This window comes from Lottia gigantea (genome assembly GCF_000327385.1).
Source record: "Lottia gigantea unplaced genomic scaffold LOTGIsca_18, whole genome shotgun sequence".
NCBI classification, from domain to species: Eukaryota; Metazoa; Mollusca; class Gastropoda; family Lottiidae; genus Lottia; species Lottia gigantea.
This window is the reverse complement of record NW_008708301.1, coordinates 1604835-1628608: the sequence shown is the minus strand read 5'-3', so window position 1 is coordinate 1628608 and position 23774 is coordinate 1604835. Positions and strand designations below refer to the sequence as shown.

Below are 23774 nucleotides of genomic sequence, written 5' to 3'. Positions count from 1 at the left end.
GTAAAGTTTCTTTAAAAAAAACCCCAGATACAACCAAATACAAAGTAAAACAGTAACAGCAAATCAACTGTAAAACATTGAGACACCATGCTTATGATGGATAAAGTATTGATTTCAATCCTTAAACACTTAAACCCCATAATAAGTAATTTTTTTATTTGAATTCTGGCAATAAGGGTGGTATGAGTTTATATTTATGTGTTTCTCCCCCTTTTGATAAGACATACTGATATAGTTCTTGTGGCGTTCTCTGACGACTGATCACTAGATATCTATCATCTCCACTTCCATAACTTTTACTCTTCAATCCAAATTTACGACAGGCATCATGAATAACTTTTCTCTCGAAACTTGAAAAATCTGGAGCAAAAGCTATATCTGTGTCATCATTAGAATGATAATAATCATTCACAATTTTAAACACAACATTTTTAAGTTCCTTTTGGGAAGATTTACCATCAGCACCCAAACCTGATCTTTCTACAACTTTATTGATCAATACTGGCTCTGCTCTGCCTTGCTGATTTTTACCAATACCCCCTCCACTCCAACCCATCTTCTTCATTAATTTGCTACCAATATTTGAATCTCCTAATTTCTTCCCATGTTCAATCTCATTAGATACTTTTTCTTTATCTTCCATTACCGAGTCTTTTGATAACATATCATTATCAGCATCCACAATAGTTTTATACTTCATCGTCCAGCAAATGTTTCTTAATTTCTGCACAGCATCCTTGGCAGCCTCCTGTTCAGCTTCTTTGGCCTTTTCTCCAACACCCTGTCCACAATTAACTCCATTAATTAACAACTCACATTTCACTTTACCACATTTCAAATTTAAACTTTTCAATTCTAAAGACACTTTAAGAAAGGCACAAGTTTGATGCATACAATTTAGAGGAAAGTCAAAACTCTCATCATTTAACTCTCTAAAATAGAAATCTTTCAGGTGTTCATTTATTTTTCTTAATTCCTTCAGGTCCACAGATTTCTCATCACTTGATTTACTATCAGTTAAATTTTCAGAATCTCCATTTTCATAATTTTTCGGAACATTACACTTGTCTGGTTCAAAAGGTTGATCAGAACACTCAAATGTTAAATGGTTTGGATGGGTTCCAATTAATTTATGGTATGGTTTCAATATTTTTTCACAGGCTAGATTGTGTGCATCAGAACGTGCTGACTTTTTATTTTTTGCTATGCTTTCTGCCACAAGAATTCCATCCAAAAATACTTTACATGAGAATCCTTGTAAATGGATATCAGATTCAGCATGTGGAACAATCTTGACTTTTTGACACGCTTCAAAAAATTTACTGATACAATTGGAGTCAGGTTTACTTTTCTCAAGATTTTCCAATGTACTTCTCATGGATGATATTTTCTGTTCTTTCTGTTCAATTTCTATTCTTCCCTGCTTTTTATCATAAAGAGAGCCATATTCATCAGGTTTTTGTGAATCATTGAAGTTTTCACCTTGTTTATGATATGGAGTTGTAAAAGGATGGTAAGACTGACTTTCTTCATTTTTATCTTCTGAGTCAGATTTTGCATGATTTATGCATTCGTAACTTGCTCCAGCTTTCACAAAGTTTATCATTCCTTTAGAAGGAGCTTTCTGTTGATTATACAAAGCATCTGATATTTTAGATTCAGGTTTGGCAGGCTTCACAAATTCAACCTCATATTGGGATTTAAGTCGTTCCTTTCTGTCAGGGATTACATCAGCTATAGCTGCTTTCATATTTGTTAACATTAACATTACTTCTTTAGGATAAATATTACCATAAATTTCATAGTTTATAAAACATTTTGATAGACATATTAATCTATCTAAGGTCATGGTTTCCATGTGTTCTGTTAAAAAGCTTCTTCTTATATTCCATTCTGTATTACTTTCATATTCATCCCTTAACTGCTCTACATCTTCTATGCCTGTGTTCTGGGTGTGGAGTTCCTGAGAGTTTTTCTTTTTTTTTTTCAATTTCCTTTTCTTGGATTTTGTAGGTACCGGTACCTCTTCTTCTAGAGATTTTCGCTTTTTAGATTTAACAACCCCTTTATCATCACCAGCTTTGGTTTTATCTTGTATGATTTCACTTGGATGGAGCCATGTTCCTTCTTCGATGTCTACTTTAAATTTTATACGACTGTTTGGACCTGCTGCCCAAAATCCAGGATCATTAGTTCTGTTTTCTTTAATTTTCTTTTTGGGCATTGTGGGTTTTTATCTGACTAAAAATGCTACCCTCAACTAGTGAAGATTTTTTTTTAACAATTAGGGGATGTTTGAGAAGACTGAAGAAGCTGATTGTCACTGTTAAGTCACTAGCGTATCACATCATCACTAATCACTGTGGGCTACTTTCAGTTTAGCCTTTCGAATTATTACTTCATATCAACTGTAGGCTGTAAATAAGTAAAGACTGTGACAGTGACATGAATTGTGAGCTTCTTATTCTTGTATATGTTTAACTTTAATTAGGGGAAGTGCCCAATAAAGCACAATACTTTCATTTAACACTTGGATGTCGATTATTTTTTACAGCTACGGCCATGCTGGTTTTATAAAATGTTGGATTTGTCAACAATGAATTAGACAATCAGGAAACGAAATAAGTCCAAAGAACACCATCGGAACAAGTGTTGACTACAAGACAATATAATGAAGTTAAAGGTTGGATTATCATTTGAGGAATCGAAATATTTGTAAATTTTATATCCTTTTTTTTTAATAGGCGCTACCATTACTTTATTAATGTATTTTTTTCACTGAACATTATACTGAGGTGAAAAGTATAACAAAAAAATTTAGACTTACTAGTAGAGTTAGGTTTTATGTGTGGAGAAAACATGTATATTCTAAACCATTCACAGAATCTGTAATATGATTCTACTTGTCCTACCGTAAGAGAAGGAAAAATCCTTGAGGTCATTGCGAGCCTTTTTTTGACAGCCTAGAACTGTTTCACAAGCAACTATTCGTGTTTAATTAGATTGCTAGAATAGCTCAGATGTTGAGAATTTCCCAGTTTAATAAATGGCCTATGCCTATAAGACAATGACTGCTCCTGAACTATTGTAGAGCTATGTATTTGGTAATATGACCATGGCTTGTATTTGAACCAAACATTCATAGGTTTTGCCATAGGTTTTATTTTATTTTATGAGAGGGAACAAAATAAAATTTTAACTTCAGAATTATTTTTTTTAAGATTATTACAAAAATAATATATAATTTATTGCATATGATAATGTATCACAGGTAATATCACATGATTTTAGATAAATTAACAGATATCTCAACTAATAATAGCCTACTATAAATCAACAATATCAGGCTGTATATTCGAAGTATATGGAAGCTGTAGACCTAAGATCACAGAGCCTACAAATTACTATTTCTAACTATCAATATCATCAACTTCAAAGAATATAATATCATATATGATAAGTTTGGATTAATGCCTATCAAGGAAATCTCAACTTGAGCAGATTAAAAAGTAATTTCAACACTAAAGTATATTTCAAGAATACCAATTGTTTTAATCTATTATAATCCAAGGAGAACAAATGAACAAATTTGAAAACAATTGTATTTTATGACAAGACAAGAAAGAATTAGGAAGATCAATTTCATCATTGTCTCTTAACATGATATTTCTGCTTTATAATTCAACTGTGTGAATAATCAACCTACACAAAGCATTGACTCATAGACATTAGCATACAACTCTACCTACTTTTCCTTAAATTCAATAAAGAAAACAACTTAACATATATTTGTAACCAATTTTCCATTTTTATATAAAATTATCAAATAGTTGTAACAAAATAAATAATTAATAATGAATATATAATAACAAGGTAATAATAGCACTTTATGATCCATTTATCTGTTTAACATTATTTCATTGTTTTAAAACATCTTATAAACTCTTTTAGCACATAATATCATCCCCTGTTTAAGGCCACATGTGATTAACAAAAATACTTCTTTTATGACTAGCAGTGAACAGAGAAATTCATATAAATAACACAATTGAAACCAAAAATTCAGTAAGAAATGAAAAAAAATTTCGGACCATCACATGCAAGTGAGAAAATTCAAAGAGTTTTGAGTATTGCATGAGAGACTAATAATTTAACAAACATCTAACCAGAAATAAAGCAATAATAGTGGATTAAAATTTCAGAATTTAACACCATATAAATCACTTCTAACATCTCAAAATAATATAACCCAACTCAAGGCACCCAAACACATTTCCGACATTAAATCTTGATTTTAAAAGAAAGCATTGAACGAAATTCAAGATTCAAAGGAAAAATTCATGCAAGGTAAACAAAAAAGCAAGAAGCCGAAAAGCAAATGTCATGTTTCTTTTTGCTGGTACAAAACTGAAAAAATATCTTGAATTTTCACTACTGCTATAATTTAACTTTGGAGTCGTCATCAATTGCCCAAAATCTAAAAAGACCTTTTGTATTGATATGCCATGTATTACATCCAAAGATATTAAAAGTAATACAGCATATTGAATACCCGTTACTTAATACTGAAAATATTCATTGATTACACTGAGCTACAGAATAGGACTGATATTTATCTTTATCAGTTACCTAAATATCTTATTGTAGAATATACTTATTAAGAGCAGTAATCTAATGAGTTTGAGCAACTGTAACAGATGGATCATAATCTTCTGATGACTCATCATCTTCTATTGGTGATTCTAATAAACGAATTCTCCTGAAATAATAATAGTATAGTATATGAATTATGTCATCTGAGTATTATAACAGATTATAATTGAATAATTCAATTTTTTAGTCTAGATTATGCCAGTTTCTTCAACATTTAGACTGAATGTCGCAATTGTGACACTAAATGAGTAGAACCGACAGGCAGATAAAGCTGTCTGATAACTACTAACAGCCACTGATAATTATGATTATAAGATGAATTATTGATAATCCAATATGATTCTATATTACTATAACTATAATCATATTTGTACAACTTATAAATAGGTCTGATGTTTGAAGATCGCATAGAGTGAAACAACAAGTAACAACAAGATGTTTTCATAGGTTCTGTCTAAATATTTCTATATCACTCTACAATTGATGTATTGAGCACTATTTTAACAGTGAAAATACTCTATTATTGTAACTATAATCATTGATATGTTAAGGGAGATGATGTTATGTGACAATCTGATGAATCAGGTATTCGTCTATGAGTTGATACATAACTAACCTTGCTTCAATTCTTGCACATTTAGAGCATTTATCAGGCACGAAACATTCTTTATGATAGCAAGAATGGCAGTCTGAAATAAAAATAATAAATATATATAAGAATAACATCACATGAAAAACATTCATTTTAGAGAACCCATATAACATTTCTTAAATTGTAAATCTGAACATATTTCCAAAAAATTAGGAACTAATTTATACTTTAAAAAAACAAAACATATCTGAGACAGAACCAGATATAAATTTAATAAAATAGACATATATTATTATTATAATAAGACATTATTATGTACCCTACCAGAACATGTAGATATTTTATTGAGTTGAAAAGGAAAAATAACATCGTTTTCATGACACATTTCACAAATAAAACCCATACCTTGACAAAACTACAATTAAATACAACAATAGTTAATAGTGTTAATCTTATTGATAATACTAGTGAAGAGTATTATTCATGTACATTTATAAAATTATTTTATGTTCATTATTGCAACTTTTTGAAAGTTGTATGTATGGTATATTTATTACAACAAAAGGGCAATGTCTCTATTAGTTGACAAAACTTTTCAGTCATTTTTAAAGTATATATCTCAACACTTGTTAAAACACTGAACGACACAATGTAACTTTGTTTGCTGTTCCTCTTGTATGTGGAAATACACACTAACCTGGCAAGAGTCAACATGTGATAAACTAGTTGATACTATATTCTTTAACTGGTTTAACATACTACCATTTTTAACCTAAAAATATAGTATATTTTTTTTATTAATATAATGTTACTAATGGACAATACAAGCAGGGTAGACATTCTTGATTATAGATTCTGAAACATGTATCTCCCATTAGTGGGTCTGAAACCAGACAAACTTTAGTGTCATCATCATTTTTCATTGATTTTCTTACAAATTAATATATAATACAGAAATTGTTTTGGAAATCCAATTTCTTCTTTATATCTTCATAAAGAAATAGCTTACATTTAATAAATCTTGTAGTGAGTATATATAACTGTCTTCTGACCAATGTCGTGGTAGTTTCTCTATATCTTCTAAAAGACTACAACAAACATAATTATTTCTATAACATATCTATATCTACCAAGATAATAATTGTCAAAATAACTCATCATTCTATGATATTTAGACATCTTCTTTTACCAGTTCCTTCATACTTCCAATCTCATCTTCAATTTGCACAATTATAGACCTTGCCTTGACTCATTAAAATTGTTTTTTTTTTCAACATCATCTACTGTAAATAAGAGTCATGGAGAGTCACAATTGGTGATGGAAGACAGGCTTTTACTGAGAAACAACATGATATTTTAGGTGGAATATAATAATCTTTGGGAAAACTTACCTAAAACCAGTTTTGCAAACTTTAAGAAAAGAATAAAGATGATATAGTTGTTTTCTTAAATCTCGAATAGTTTCTAGAGTTTTAGATTTCCGATAGATAGATGGATTTATATCTCCTATATTAAATAGAGGGTCTTTACATAATCTAGTCAAAACATCACGAGCAAAGTTAGAAACTGGATACTTTGTAAAATCCCATTTCCGTATTATTCTACCAGGTATGTATTGTAATTGGTTGCTATGACAACACTGACAAAAATATTTCCCTAAGTATTCACAGTAACGAAATCTCTTTATGTAATCTGAAACAAAAAAATAAAAAGTTAAATAAAGGTCAACATCATGAAACAAGTTCTATAACTGGATTAAAGTTATTTAGTTTAGATGGTTTTAACTTGAATTAAAAATCTAAAATCTAGTATATTTGAAATTATCTTGATTCATTCTCCAATTTGAAAATTTGAAATTTTAATTTGACAGTTCATACAAATTCAAATCTGCCAAAAGTTAACTGATTGCATTCCAATTGCCTGTGTATGGAATGACAAAATTACTCACATGAACACATCCATATACATTAGTACATTAAGATTATCAATACTAATACAATACCTAATTCTACTTTCATTCCACACCCAGCACATCTGTAGTTCTGTTTAGCTAATATAACATTTCTCCTATACAAATAAAATAATGTTGTAAGGAAATCAACTATATACATGTATGCTAAAATATTGCTTTGGAATTCTGAATCAATCCATTGTTTATGATATGAAAAATAATAACTCAAAATAATTTAAAGACTAGCCTGGTTATAGCTGCAACAATGATGTCAAAGGTGAAATGTGAATACTTACTTTGGTGTTGGATGAATATTGAAGATAATCTGAGCACGAGGTGGGGCCCATTCTAGATTTCCTCGTAGTCTAGTCTGGATACTAGATTTTAATAAATCAGAATTTTCACCATCATCAGGAGACACAGGGTAAGATTTAGGTAAGGGCAGTAACTGTAATAGAATGAATATGAATAAGTTGCCCTAAAGTAACCACAATTTTATTATTTGTCTATTCAACTTTCTTAAATACACAAAAATTTATCCATTTATCTTATTATAATATTAATTAAGATGAAAGATTTATTCCAGGATAAGAAAGGGGCGCACAATATATTCACAATTATACAATAAACAGTTTATAAATGTTTAATCTATCAAACAATGTTTTGTATAATACTTACAGCTTGAGGAGCATCCTTCTCTGATACTAGCCATTCTAAATCAGATGCTTTAGGTAGTTTTTTCTCAGAGAATTTTTTAATCAATGATATGGCTACTGATTCTGCTGATACATAGGATCCTTCTTGATTTAATCTACAAATAATATAATATACACATATGAAAGGGAATATATTCTTGCTCAAAAACTAGGATTTAATACTATGTTCAGTCAAATCATCTTCACAGTTGTCAACATTGCAATTGAAAGAATGTGTTTGAAATGATATAGATCTCTTTTTAAAGTTTAGCCAAATATATCTGAATAGTCAGACAAGAACTTCAAAACTTACGTTGAGCGATCATTTGAGCTATTACTTCTATGGAGATCAGCATCTATAACAACATAAAAACAAATAAGTTACATAAAAATCACCTGCACTATTGTAGCCACCTGCTTAGTATGAATTTGTGTCAAGTGGTATTATCTTATATGTTTTCAAGTGAATACATGGCAGTTTTGTAGAAGAAGATTAGAAATGTATTACAAAAAATAAATTGGATCTAGATACTGTGAACTACACTACAAAGATGTGCTGAGTTTATATGTATAGTTCAATAGGAGATCTATGGTATTTTATAACTAACAGATAAATCATATTGTATAAGACAATAAATTATGATAAATAGTATACTATTTTATACTACAAATATTATGAGATCTATAGAGGATAAACAATAGAGATATATGAAATTTCATAGCATAAATTAAATACATAAATGAAATACATTTGATAAGATAAGTGAAATTTTAAAAGGAAAAATAAAAAAAATTTTTTTATAAGATAAATGATATTTTATAAGATAAATGATATTTTATAAGATAAATGATATTTTATAAGAAAAATGATATTTTATAAGATAAATGATATTTTATAAGATAAATGATATTTTATAAGATAAATGATATTTTATAAGATAAATGATATTTTATAAGAAAAATGATATTTTATAAGATAAATGATATTTTATAAGATAAATGATATTTTATAAGATAAATGATATTTTATTTTATAAGATAAATGATATTTTATAAGATAAATGATATTACAATAAATAAATGATATTTTATAATGATGTACCTGAATATAATGATGCCATAGATAATGAAAGTCCACTGTTTGATAATGATGTTAAATTACTTCTACTTTCTCCATGTACTACAATGATACAGATTACAAACCGAGGAGATAGTTATCAGTTTAAAAATTCTTATCTCTATGAAAATATTGGATTTAGAGTGATTTCTGATGACATTTAGGTAGTGACAATGATCTGGGTTGTTGATAGGTAGATGTGCTTGCTAGGTCTGAATGACTGATTCACATGGTTGGACATAACAAGGGATATATTGAATATTCACAAATAAATTAGTCATTAAAAATTGAAAGAATTTGTATCTTAATTTTTTTCTTTAACTACCATTTACTGAACAGATAATGAATCATTTTTATACCTATCAATTAAACCATTTAAAAATAACAAAGTCATACAAACTTACAATTGAGTTCTATTTCTTCATCATCCACCTCTTCACTAGAATCAGAACTATCTAAAAATAGAATTACATTTTAAGTCATTAACAAAGTTGTAAATTGTTATCATAATAATTTACTTGTCCCTCTTCAATCTTACTAAAAGTGTTTGGTTTTGTCACAGTCAATAGACGAAACAAAACATATATATTTGAAGATTGAATAATCACATCACTTTATCCATGAAATAATAAATACTCAAAAACACATGCTAAACAAGAAAAAAGAAATAAAATAATAACAATGATAGAGAATAGAAACACACCTGACTGACTAGAACATTCATATGGTGAACTAAATGGTGATGTACTGGCACTAGGAGTAGCTGGTATAAATAATAATATAATATATAAATAATGATACATATATATGAAATATATTATAAAATAACACTATATATATTTTACAAATTAATAGAGGTCTATATTAGATGTAACTATATTACATTGGGGGCTCTTTTCATAGATGCTTAGCAGGTAGTCATATACAAAATTCGAAAAAAAACAGTTTAGATGCATCAAAACTCAATGAAAATTGGATAATCCAGATTATGCAGCACTTTGTAACAAGTTTAAATTCAAAGGATTTTAGAATCAGTGGACTTGATATTCAACCAAAGATATATACTATAAAAGAAAGGGTGTTCAAAATAATTACTTAAATATACAGAAACAAGAAACATTTAGAACATTCTAGGGTGGCTTCACATTTATATATTCACTTGTTATGAGACTAAAAGGCTAGATTTTCAAATAATGTGAAGCCATCCTAGAAGAAAAAACAAAACAACATTACACATAAAATTACAAAGCTAAAAGGAAAGATATTTAAAAGAATAGATATCTTACTGTCTGTTCTTCCATCACTATAAGCAGGAAATCCTCTTGCTTTCTAAAATATAAAGTTTATAGTTTTAACCAGTCTTGTTGATATCTGAATGATATATAGTAGTATCAGTATGAATATTAAGTATATCTTAAAACATGGTTTTCAAATTACTGCCCTTACAAAAACCAATCAAGATTGTATAAAGCATAACTGCATCAAAACCAAGTTTCTCCTTCATAGGTCTATCTGTATAGAAGAAAAGGTCTTTGGAGCAGTAAAAGTTTGATGTCCAAAACATAAAAGTGATCTATACCTCTGATAATCGTTCTCTACGTCTAATTCTAATACGTTGTCTAAGTTGTTGAATTTCTTCATCTGATTCTTCCTCAATATCAGAATCTTTTGATGGTCTTATAACATGATTCCATTTCATCTGTTCAATAGCTGCTATCAAAGCTTCAGATATACTAAAATGGGCATTTTCCTGAAATGATAAAAAAAAAATTGGAAAATGATTTCTTTTCTGTTTCTATTTGGTAGTTTGAGCATATGGGCAATAGGTACATGCATTGATGTAAACTTAAACTTCATTTGTTGTTAAGACAAAGATTAGGGTGGTTGAAAGGTAACGGGTGACTATTCAACAGAAGGCACTTGCACAGGGTTAAAGCAGTGCTCACTAATGTTAAGGCTGTTTAAATGGAAATTAGTACAGTGAAGGTTTAGATGGGATAATGAAAAGATTCACTAATTAAGATGAAATAAATAATAAATACCTTATCAAGATTAGCACAAGTATGAAAATCTTGAGAAGAGAGATAACTCATTAAAGACTGTCCCTGTGTTGGTGGTTGTAATATACCATCTACACGATTCCATCCTACAAAGATATCACAACAAAACCATAAATATATATTGTAATGACTTAGCTAGAAAGCAGAATAATACAAATTTTTGTACATGTATTCATAAACTATAGTCTTTATGAAAAGTGTATGTAGAGTTTAAATATTGAACATTAAATGCCACTATGTAAGAAAATCTGAACCTTGATTTAGTGTCTTATCCATTTTATAAATGAAAAACTAACATCTGGTTTAAAAACAATGAAATGAAAAGTTACTGGAAACAATGACAAAAGAGTGTTAAATTTTTCATTGAGATACATAAGATGTCAGATTTTCACTCTCAGAAGTGGAAGTGATTAGTTGGCCAATAAATGGTACATAATTATGTCTAAAATATATGATGTTTCTTTATATCATAAGTATACTTTCAAATTGACTTTTGCTCTCATACATTGGTAAATACGTTGAAAATCAATCTTAAGCATTGAATGTTGCATTGGTTACACTTACCTGTATCATACACATCTGTTGAATTAGTTGTGTCAACCAATGTAGAGTCTGAATGAGCCTCTTGATCAGAACTTTCCACCAATGACTGATTAGAATGAGATTTGATGCTGATACCACTTAGATCTGACCTTGATCTTTTATGAGTATTTTTAACCAACAATGATTTTCCAGAATTATTAACGTTAGTTTTAGTTTCAGATAAAAGTTTTTCATTATCTAATACAGATTGAGTAAGTGAACTGTCAACTGGATCCTGAGAATTAGTTCGGGATCTGATTTCTTCAGATAGACATTTTCTTACAGGTTGTTTTGACGACAGAGTTTGATTGAAATTTCTATCAAAGGTGAAAACAGAATCATCAGTATGTTTGGGAGTAGGTGGAAATTCTATATTCAATAAGGGATCAGATTTCGCTTGTCATAAAAACTAAAATCAGAGGATGGTTCTGTAGGTGATTCCCCTCCTGATTTCCGTAATACATTTCTTAAAGCTAGTTTAGCAGTTTCTCTGTTCTCTTCAGGACTTGAAGCTGAAAATAACATATAAAAAATATTGTTACAAGACAATCAGTATGTTCTAGTCTACATGTAGTCTTAGAATACCAACTTATATCATGTATGGTTTAGGTATGTGCATAAGGAACTCTGCAAACTTCTATTAATGACTGCAGTTCCTTAAATTCCCAGAAAAAACTTGACTTGATAACAATACCACTATAAATAATCATGAATGATATTTCTAATAGTAAAGTCATAATCTTGGCAAGTAAGAAATAATAACAAGGGAATTACTCACACAATGTAAGAACTACAGGAAATGCCTGTTCTCCTGTCATGGAAACATTAAAAATACCGGATTTTGGAGGTGAAGCAAATGGTGGCGCCAGCGCCATAAGACTAGCATGATCTAACATTGTGTGGTCATGATCATCTAAAATACTGTGACCTTTAAGGTTATTGATTGGTAAGGAAGTACTTCTGATATGTGTTTTCTTCTTTGGAAAATTATTTAACTGGAATGGAATAAACATATTATTTAAACTAAGATAAACATGTTACTTTTAGTTTTAGGAGGAGAGCCGTTAACAACCATTTTCTCTTCTAGACATCCAAAAATATTAATTTTTATACTGTGTTCAACTGTAGCTGGTATGATGGATTGGGTAATGAATATTCATATGATGTTTGCCATTTACAATACACACATTTCTTTAACACAACCCAAGGTGAAACTCATAATACATGAGTACAACCAACCACCAAAAGTGCATATCAATTTGATAAAAATTCACAGCTTCATACAAAATAATATTAACTAAATGAACTAGAATAAATCAATTGATACAATGATGTTTGTATATACAATGATGAGGTGAAACATATAGCCTCCACATTTCTTCAAAGCTATACAATACTTACTAGGTTTGGTGAAATATCAGCTAATAAAGTAACCTGATTGAGTTCTACTGATTTTAAGCATACTAACATAGCCTGGAAATATTCTTCATTACATAGAAACCCATCATCTACAAAACACAATATAAACACTTATATAATACAATAACTATCATAATGACAAAACACATGTTTCTCTACACTATAGTGATGTATTGAACAAAAAGGCAAACAAAATACCTCAAATTGTTGAATTTAAAGGATCATTGCCAAGTATTTCTATCAAAGAAGCAACAACATGAACAAGATTCTTATATGTTTAAATTAAGACAAAGATTTTGACTCTAGAAATGAGGGTACTGATTTTTTAAGCATGCATGTCATTAACTGACTGGAATCTAGATTTAACTAAGTAACTCAACCGCAATCTATGTAAAATGGTCATGACACTTTAACATTTAAACTAACATATTGTATTATTCATCCACCTGTTACATTCCAATACAAACCACAAAGTCCATAAATCAATGACAGTTTTCTTCCATAAAATACTACTATTAGTTATACTCAATATTTGAACCTAAAGGAATATTTGAAACTTAAACAATCATACCATGCAATATGATTTTAAAACCTAATAATGTCCACAACTTCAATTATAATTCAAATATATGACACATCAATTATAATTTGACATCAACTGTCATATCTATTTTCTTGGTTGACAAGTCAAAAACTTTGTCAATATATCATAAACTAGCTTTTGAGCAATTTACAAGGAAATTTGAGCACAGGTTTTTAGTTATTTTACAAAATTTGTATAGTACGATGTAAAATATTATAAATTTTTGGTCAGATGGTCAGATTATTGAAATATATTATAACGTACATTTTTCATATTTGTAAAACATAAAGAGACAACTGGCATGTCATTGAACTAAAATCTGATTACAAACAAATTATAATAATCTGTAGCTAAAACAATTTTTCTTCGTAAATCTTACTTGAACTCTCATTATTACAAAGTGATCGAATAAACAAATATATGATTTCATAAGAGGTTTATCATAAAAATAATCTTATCATTTATAATTATTAATCCAGATTAACATGGCATAATAAGTTCAGATGTAACATCTAGCTCTGTAGCTCTGATTGACAACATAACTACTTGTTGAGGAGATATTTAATTCCATGCCTCTTAGGCTATTGTTTAACAAAATTAAATAAAAATTCATATCATAGAAAGAAAAATCTTACCAAAATGATTTGAATATAAGCCAACTGAATATATCACATATTAGGTATAAGTACTGTAATAATACTGTATATCAAATTTGTATTTATTGTATTAAATAACATGAGATCACATCAAAATTCTGCACCTCTCCTGAAATTACCACTGTATGAAATACTGTTATAGTCACTTTTCACATGGTAATTTACCCTTATACAGCAGTAGTATTTGACACAATGATGTCTAGGAAAAGACTGATATTTATCACTATGACAATATGTCTGTGGATAATAAAATACTGCCATCTGTTTCACACAATGTTCTCACAACACCATACCATCTACATGTATTGTTTTATTGTCATATCACACCATATTCACCTACAATTACTGCAATATCCTACATGTGATATGAATGATAGATGTTATTCTAACAAATTATTCAACTCTTTCAGAAACATATTCTTCAGAATCCAATTAGAATCTAATATTACAGAGAAATGACAATTGCTGCAATATCATCTATGTATTATGTAACAGATGGGTATATCACATTAAATTTAAGAGAATAAAAGATGTGTTATTCTTTACACCCCAATCACTCATTGTTATTCCTATTTGAAAAATTCACTAAAACACTGATTGTATTTCAATTTTATACTCCAGGGGTAATATGATATGGGAAGAAGACACTCCTTACTGAAAACTAAACCGAATTTTGCCTTTTGGCAGAGATGAGATATTCTATAAAAAAATTAAAAAGGCTGAAAGAGATAGAAAATCACTTTACATTGCCAGAACTAGAAATCACTGGTTGTTGAAACAGAAATCTTTGTTTTAAAGATAGCTCTGCCATCACAACAGGCACTTTACTGTATTACAACTTTAACTGCTGCTTAATACTCAATGATGTCAATGCCTTGTCTTGTGTACTAACAGATAAAAGGTAAGTATTAACTATTTCAATTGAGAGGATCAATATATATTAGTAGACTATTACCCCAGATAAGCAGGCTCTTTCTTCATGAGTCATTGAGTTTGATTTAATGTGAAATCTATATCATTGTATTATGTTTAATAAAACCCAGTAAACTATTAACATTTTCAATACATTTATATTAAATACTGATGTCACCATGTCAGCTGAGTTCACATTCTGACCTAGAAAACTGCCATTATATCAGGCACAGGAAGAATTAATTTAATCTCAGACCAATCCAAATTATGTGACAGGAAAATTGGCTGTTGAAGAGTTGAAGCCTCCTTCCTAAAGCAAAATGATCTGTGTGGCTTTGAGCATCCATGACTTTCAGCAACAACAAAAAAAAACACCATCAGGGTACAATTATTTCATAAAATATTTTGAAATTTTTTTATTGTAAATGTGATTTTCATTGAAAAAATCCGAAATTTAAGACATTTTTTTTTTTACTTTTATACCCTTGTTTAAAGTAACATTTAAATCAAAGATCACTGCCATTGGCCATACTGTGCTAGCATGTTAACCACAAAATTTGCATACTTAGTTCATGGACCTTTTATACTCTCTATTTAGATCTTGTCAGAATAGATAACATATCACTTTAAATATTCATTAAACTTTGATTAGTAAATTTGTCCCAGATAAATATTAAACTGCAAATTTAGATTGAGCAAGAGATAATCAATAATGATAATTTTATAACAAATTATACTGTAGATGTGAAATTTTTCACAAATTATTAGCAAAACGCAATTGAATTTTGGTAGCATTTATATCTTAAATGTAATAATCAATTAAATAGTCCTTACCAATTCTAAATGGGTCAATCCATAAACGAAATTATGAAGAAGTGTAACATTCTGCGTCAATCTTCAACTCTATATATCAATAACAACGGTAAGTTTAAAATACCCTGACGTCCCATTAATAATACAAAATTCAAAATATACCAGTTTTACAAATTACCCACATGAAGTAAACATTCTTTACTTAATAAGACCAAAATTTACATATGTAAATTAGATTAGCTTTATAAATATACTCATGTGATGGACCAAAGGAAGGGCATTTTTCACCATCCACAATAATAAGGTTATATGAGGTTATTGGTCCTGATCAGTGAACCATACATAATCAACAAAAAAAGTGACCGTTTTGGTAGTGACCAGGTTATAGCCTACTTGACTACTTTCAATCACATTTATATAAAAATTTCACCTTTAGATAGATTGATGAATAGTTATGAAATAGAAATATCAAAGCAAAGCCAAATTATGTGTTTTAAGTTTTATTTCCAATCAGGCCAATAACTCAAGAATTTTGCAAAAATTGAATTCACTAATTGACATGATACTATGCATATCAAGTTTCACTCTAATAGAATCAAACATATAATTTCTGTCATGTTTTAAGCCCTATTTTCAATGTAATCAACTATTCATTAAAAAAATTGTGAAAATTCTGGCCAATATTTACATTTATAAAGGCTGCCTTCTTATTATTTTTTTGTTTGTTTCAGTGTTCCATTGTACTAAAGATTGGATGAATTTAGGATAGAGCCAGTTCGAAAGACTGGCTATGAACTGTATGAGAGATTAAACAAATACTGGCATGCCATACTCAACTACAACAAATACCTGGAAATGCCAACAAGTTCAGATTTCTGCTGAAAGGAACCAAGAGTTCTCTTGAAGGAACCAAGAGTTCTCTTGACTTGAAACAAAATAATCAGAAAAATACATATAAATCTCTTTACTGTTTTACCTCTGTTCTAATAGTTGATTAACTAAGAGAAAAACTAAGATCTCATTGAGTTTTAACCTTTATAACTACAATCAATAAACTATTGGAATATCTGATATAAATTTACATAGCATATTGTGTGTACCAGCATAGCAATATACAATATATTAACATATACTAACTTGATAATAATTCTAGACCAATAACATACTATAGTTCAAAGGCACATCTATATGAAAACATACTGACAGACAGACAGATGAATCTTGTCTTTCATCAAAGTAAAGCTTTTCTCTTATTCAGTTGAAAACACAAGTCAGATCTTCAACTCATTGTAGGCCAAATGGACTCACATAGAACTATTCGTTTTGATAAGAAGAAAAATCAACGTCCTCAAAGCTACTAACTGGGCATGTTATGTTAAAGAGCTATAAAATACATTTGAAGAGTATGCCACTGCCCTGATAAAATTTCACTAACTGACTAACCGGCAGTTAATAAGAGCGTTAGGGTCCCATGATTTCATAATCGTTGGTACATATATCATAGCAGATGACTTGACACAGCACCTTATCTTTATTTCAATACATATGTGGAAAAATCATTAAAATATGTGTCTAATCTCTCTCCAATTGAGACATTGTAACATATGTAATAATAGTTAAATAGCAACTATCAGCATTTTCAGAGGTTGATTTGGGTCTAAAATATATGTAAATGGTCTTCAGAAGTGAGAAAATCAAATAATCTCTTAAAATATGCTTCAAACTAGAAATCTCTCATTTCATTTTTATCTTCACTTTCCCTGTCTGAATAATGTTTAAGCATGCATCCTTTCAGACAAATAAATATACAAAAGACACCTACCATAATAGTGTTGATATAAATGCTGTTTATTACAGACTAATGTATGTAATTGCGATGATAATGTATGATCATTTAAACTATCACGTAACCAATGTAAACACCTATCTTGTTTACTTTCATTACATCTAATAATTAGTTCTATCTTTGGTCCTAATGTAGGATTCAACCATTTTAATTCTTGTATAAATTTCCAATAACTAACTTGATTGTCATCTGCTTTTTCTTCCTGTCAAAAAAATAAAATTCTCTAGATATACCAAAAGTCATCATAACATGCTTTCCCAATAATAACACAGCTTTGTCTATGTGTAACATCCAGGGTGGCCAATTGTTGGCTTATTCAACTCTTTATTAGTAAACACATAAACAACATTTGGGCCTACAGAAACTATAAAATCAATTGGCCTGAATGAAAACAACAATATCTATTTTAAGAGTTTACATGTGGGTAATAGCCACTGAAATTTAAGTTAAAGTTTCATAAACAAACCTGTAATTTAATTCTATGCAGTAAAATATCTTCAACATGTTTACAAACTCTATTTAATCCACCATATATATTCCATACATTGATACTTTGATTTGCTAATAGTCCCTCTACAGTCGACTTTAATCCCATTAATAATGAAGAGCAGGTTACACTGTAAAAAAATGGTTGCATACTTTTACACATTAATAAAATCACAGGGCCCAAAGCCTTGCATTGACAATGTAAAAACTTTTAAATCCCAGAGACAAATAATTGCTGTCATCGATGAAAAAATCTAAGCTATACCTAGATATTCAACAAATAGAACCTGTAAATACTTGATTCTTTATTTTGATAATTCTGTGTCAGCAAATTGTGATATGATGAGATATTTGGCCATTATATAACTTATTACTAATTAGATCTATCAACCTTAGATTTTTTACAGTGACTTTATTCACTGAAAGAAAAGGGTCTAAGGACCTAAGGTTAGGTTCTGTGATTTAGTTCTCTTGGTGATGTTCTCTTGCTAATACTAAGTTAGGCCTACTTGGAATCGGTCTGGTGAAAAGCCAAGGCAAGAAAGGATGTCTGCATCTCATGAGACTCATGGCAACTTGAAGTTCTTTATATATTTTCAAGAATGAAGAACAATCATGCTGTTGGGTTTTGTGAAGATATGACACTATTGCCTTTAACTACTGAATCATTTGACTTATATTGTAGTAAAGACGATGAAAAATCAGCTTTTAGTCAAAACATGTCACCTTTTCCCAATCTCTTCAGTTCTTGCATCCGCCATCTTTTTTGTTTACAAGTTATCCAGAGTCAGAATACTAATTTTCGTATAAGGGGGCGTGTCAATATTATTCTATTGGTCTATAATGGGACGCAACTCCAATTTAAATGATTGTTCAGACAACAACAGAACATGTTTAATTAACAAATAAAATTAGTCAGAGAAAGATATTGTGTACTTAAACATTTATAAACTGCTTAAGTCACCAGCGCAAACGCCATTTATTGGGTTTATGATATTTTATATAAAGGCATTTTTGTGATAATTGTATTATACAACAGTTTAGAGGAATTGTAAGCTCCATTTATACGCCTAATTATTGAAAAATGGAATGTTGCAAATCCATGCTTTCATATATAGATATATGTATATGTAAAATTAGAAAATCGCTTTATATCCTTTTCAGCAGTCTGTTCGATGTTGTCTGAATGTGAATCAATCTTGTGTAAGATGAAGTTGTTTCCCTTTGATAAGTATTCAGTGCAGTTGCACAACTAGCTCTCTAACAGCCAACACAACATAATTATACCATTGCCAGCAAACAAAGTGACTCATGTCAAATATTCTCCTCATCATCTAACTTAACAAATTATGGCATGACACACTAGTCTACTTCAATAATAAAATATATCTCCCTTGTGTTTTTTGTTGATGTTATTGAGCTGCAAAGATTTTGATTTGGAACAAACTGAGGTAAATTAAACTTTTCACCTCTGAGACGAAGAGAATCTGTAATCGTGTCTTATGTTCTGACGCTACTCAAAGAGATATCTGTAAAAACAGATCTGACATTTAGGTTAGTAACAGTCACAAAAATGATTTAACCTTCATCCCGATTGTAAACAGTTTCTAGTAAAAATAGAAATTAAAAGAATTTTCTGAAATGGGATTAGTGTCATTGTTGGTTGACTTTGTACAGAAATCTATACCTTTGATTTAAAATCTTGATGTAAGATAGAATAGGCATAATTTTACTATGATATTTGGAAAATAAATATTGCATCATAAAAAAACTAACTGTTAGTCGTCAATGACCATACTTAAGATGATTTTAATGGCATGAATATATGACATATATCTGTCAATAGTTTAATAAAAACATGATTCGACTCCAACAAATATTCAGAATTATTGCAATTTCTGAATACATGCTTTAATTGCGAAACCCCAGAAACTACCAGATGACCTAATGGTAGCAACTGAGCTGAGTTGAACTGGTGATGCTTAGAACTACTTAAACAACTTGACCAACATTTTGTCATCTGGATCAAGTAGGCCCTACTTCTCAATGATTATTGTGTAAAAACAGGCGATTTTAATCACAATTATCAACCGCTCATAATCATTGATAATCATTAATGATAAATTATCAATTAAAAACCCACTTTTTAGATAAATTTCTTGATAATGGTATTTAATTAGTCTTTTTATCATTTAGAACATCGTGTGATACATTCATGTAGAGATAAATGGCTTGGTTCAGCTTTAAAGAGATCCCAGTTTAATAATTTCTATATAAGATATAAGTCTAGTATTGTCTGATTGAATATGTAACAATTTACAATAGATATTAGACTAGTTAATAGCCTTGGTTAATAATATATACCAATTTACAATAGACAGCATTCTAAAGTCTTTGATTTTATTTTGTTAGTATTTAACAGTTTATAGAAGACAGAAGTTTAGTACTAATGTGCTGCTTAATACATAACAATTTACAATAGACATCAGCCTGGAATGATTGTCTTGACTAGTGCATAACAATTTTCAATAGACATCAGTCTGGAATGATTGTCTTGTCTAGTACATAACAATTTACAATAGACATCAGTCTGGAAAGATTGTCTTGACTAGTGCATAACAATTTGCGATAGACATCAGTCTGGAATGATTGTCTTGACTAGTGCATAACAATTTGCAATAGACATCAGTCTGGAATGATTGTCTAGACATCAGCCTGGAAAGATTGTCTCGACTAGTGCATAACAATTTACAATAGACATCAGCCTGGAATGATTATCTTGACTAGTTCATAACAATTTACAATAGACATCAGCCTGGAATGATTGTCTTGACTAGTGCATAACAATTTGCAATAGACATCAGTCTGGAATGATGGACTTGGCTAGTGCATAACAATTTACAATAGACATCAGCCTGGAATGATTGTCTTGACTAGTGCATAACAATTTACAATAGACATCAGCCTGGAATGATTGTCTTGACTAGTGCATAACAATTTGCAATAGACATCAGTCTGGAATGATGGACTTGGCTAGTGCATAACAATTTACAATAGACATCAGTCTGGAATGATTATCTTGACTAGTGCATAACAATTTACAATAGACATCAGTCTGAAATGATGGACTTGGCTAGTGCATAACAATTTACAATAGACATCAGTCTGGAATGATTGTCTTGGCTAGTGCATAACAATTTACAATAGACATCAGCCTGGAATGATTGTCTTGACTAGTGCATAACAATTTACAATAGACATCAGCCTGGAATGATTGTCTTGACTAGTGCATAACAATTTGCAATAGACATCAGTCTGGAATGATTATCTTGACTAGTGCATAATAATTTACAATAGACATCAGTCTGGAATGATGGTCTTGGCCAGTGCATAAAAATTTACAATAGACATCAGTCTGGAATGATGGTCTTGGCTAGTACATAACAATTTACAATAGACATCAATCTGGAATGATTGTCTTGGCTAGTACATAAAAATTTACAATAGACATCAGCCTGGAATAATTATCTTGACTAGTGCATAACAATTTGCAATAGACATCAGCCTGGAATGATTGTCTTGACTAGTACATAGCAATTTACAATAGACATCAGTCTGGAATGATGGACTTGGCTAGTGCATAACAATTTACAATAGACATCAGTCTGGAATGATTGTCTTGACTAGTGCATAACAATTTACAATAGACATCAGTCTGGAATGATGGTCTTGGCTAGTGCATAACAATTTACAATAGACATCAGCCTGGAATGATTATCTTGACTAGTGCATAACGATTTACAATAGACATCAGCCTGGAATGATTACCTTGATTAGTGCATAACAATTTACAGTAGACATCAGCCTGGAATGATTACCTTGATTAGTGCATAACAATTTACAATAGACATCAGCCTGGAATGATTGTCTTGGCTAATACATAAAAATTTACAATAGACATCAGCCTGGAATGATTATCTTGACTAGTGCATAACAATTTACAATAGACATCAGCCTGGAATGATTGTCTTGACTAGTGCATAACAATTTGCAATAGACATCAGCCTGGAATGATTATCTTGACTAGTGCATAACAATTTACAATAGACATCAGCCTGGAATGATTATCTTGACTAGTGCATAACGATTTACAATAGTCATCAGCCTGGAATGATTGTCTTGGCTAGTACATAAAAATTTACAATAGACATCAGCCTGGAATGATTACCTTGATTAGTGCATAACAATTTACAGTAGACATCAGCCTGGAATGATTACCTTGATTAGTGCATAACAATTTACAATAGACATCAGTCTGGAATGATTATCTTGACTAGTGCATAACAATTTACAGTAGACATCAGCCTGGATTGATTATCTTGACTAGTGCATAACGATCTGGAATGATGCTCTTGGCAATTTACAATATACACAGACAGCTATAGTTAATATTATTGGTCATTATGTTGATCAGTGTGAATGTACTGTGAGTGTGAAGGGTATTCAACCCTATTTTGGAAAGATTATGGTTACATGAGTTTTATAAATTAAAATCTTTTCGTAATCACTGTTGGGATCATTAAGAGCTATGTCAAGTTGTATTATGATTATTGTTATCGGTACATTTGACCTTTAAAAGAGACATTATCATGTACCCTACATTTGGATACCTCGAACTGCCAAATAGAGTTCATAACCTTTCTTTTTATCATATTTGATGTAGTGAACATGATACTATATTTTACTATTCACGTAATTTGGCATAACATCTTGACATAATGTGGCATGAACTCGAGTCTGTGCTGGCTGTATCTTCACCACGCTGAAGTAGTTTTACGTGTAACTTTCTTACCACAGGTTGGGCTAATGGGGACAGGACAGTGGCTTTAGTGTACTCGTTTCAGATTTCCAACTATTCGGGGATTTTTTATATAGCTTGCAGCATAGCACACATTGTATGGAAGGCGGGGCTTTAAAGCTTTGTTTGTGGTTCGGGGGTTCCACCTGCGCAACGTAGTCCATTATAAGATAAGATTTTGATACAATATTAGAAACTTCAATCAAATAATTAATATAATAAACTTTAAATACAACAATTAAAATGAAATAATATAAATTGTATGAATTTCCCGAGATAGTTATTCGTAGTCAATTTGATATATATCATGATAGAGTGATCGTTTAATTATGGTCTCTATTTATTCTACGTTTTGGTAAGTTATAATAGCTGACGTCTTGATATCGGTAATATCTGGATTTGAAATTAACTGTGCTGTACTTTAAAAATATAGATATATACCAGGTAAATCAGTGCAAACTCCGACTTGAAAGTATTTTTTGTGTCTTTATTTGTAAACATTTGCCAGGATTTGCTTTGACAAAAACTATCGGATGGAAGTAAAACTTTTT

At 30.0% G+C, this 23774-nt stretch overlaps 3 protein-coding genes across 3 annotated transcripts; all 3 read right to left on the bottom strand.

The window, feature by feature from the left end:
* Positions 1-154: 154 nt before the first annotated feature.
* Positions 155-2224, bottom strand: LOTGIDRAFT_113738 (hypothetical protein; the record flags this gene model as incomplete). The annotated part of the gene is made up of 4 exons (XM_009052238.1): positions 155-716; positions 864-976; positions 1289-1370; positions 1638-2224. The coding sequence occupies 4 exons, from the start codon at positions 2222-2224 to the stop codon at positions 155-157; spliced, it is 1344 nt and encodes a 447-aa protein (XP_009050486.1).
* Positions 2225-5214: 2990 nt separating this feature from the next.
* Positions 5215-7572, bottom strand: LOTGIDRAFT_114026 (hypothetical protein; the record flags this gene model as incomplete). The annotated part of the gene is made up of 7 exons (XM_009052237.1): positions 5215-5342; positions 5570-5660; positions 5943-6017; positions 6255-6333; positions 6637-6937; positions 7248-7312; positions 7493-7572. Coding segments are annotated over 7 exons (819 nt in total), but the record flags the coding sequence as incomplete, so codon positions are not given.
* A 10077-nt stretch (positions 7573-17649) lies between these two features.
* Positions 17650-19126, bottom strand: LOTGIDRAFT_158804 (hypothetical protein; the record flags this gene model as incomplete). Its single annotated transcript, XM_009052236.1, has 4 exons — positions 17650-17690; positions 17856-18081; positions 18346-18496; positions 19092-19126. 4 exons carry the CDS (start codon positions 19124-19126, stop codon positions 17650-17652), a joined length of 453 nt encoding a protein of 150 aa, XP_009050484.1.
* Positions 19127-23774: the final 4648 nt, after the last annotated feature.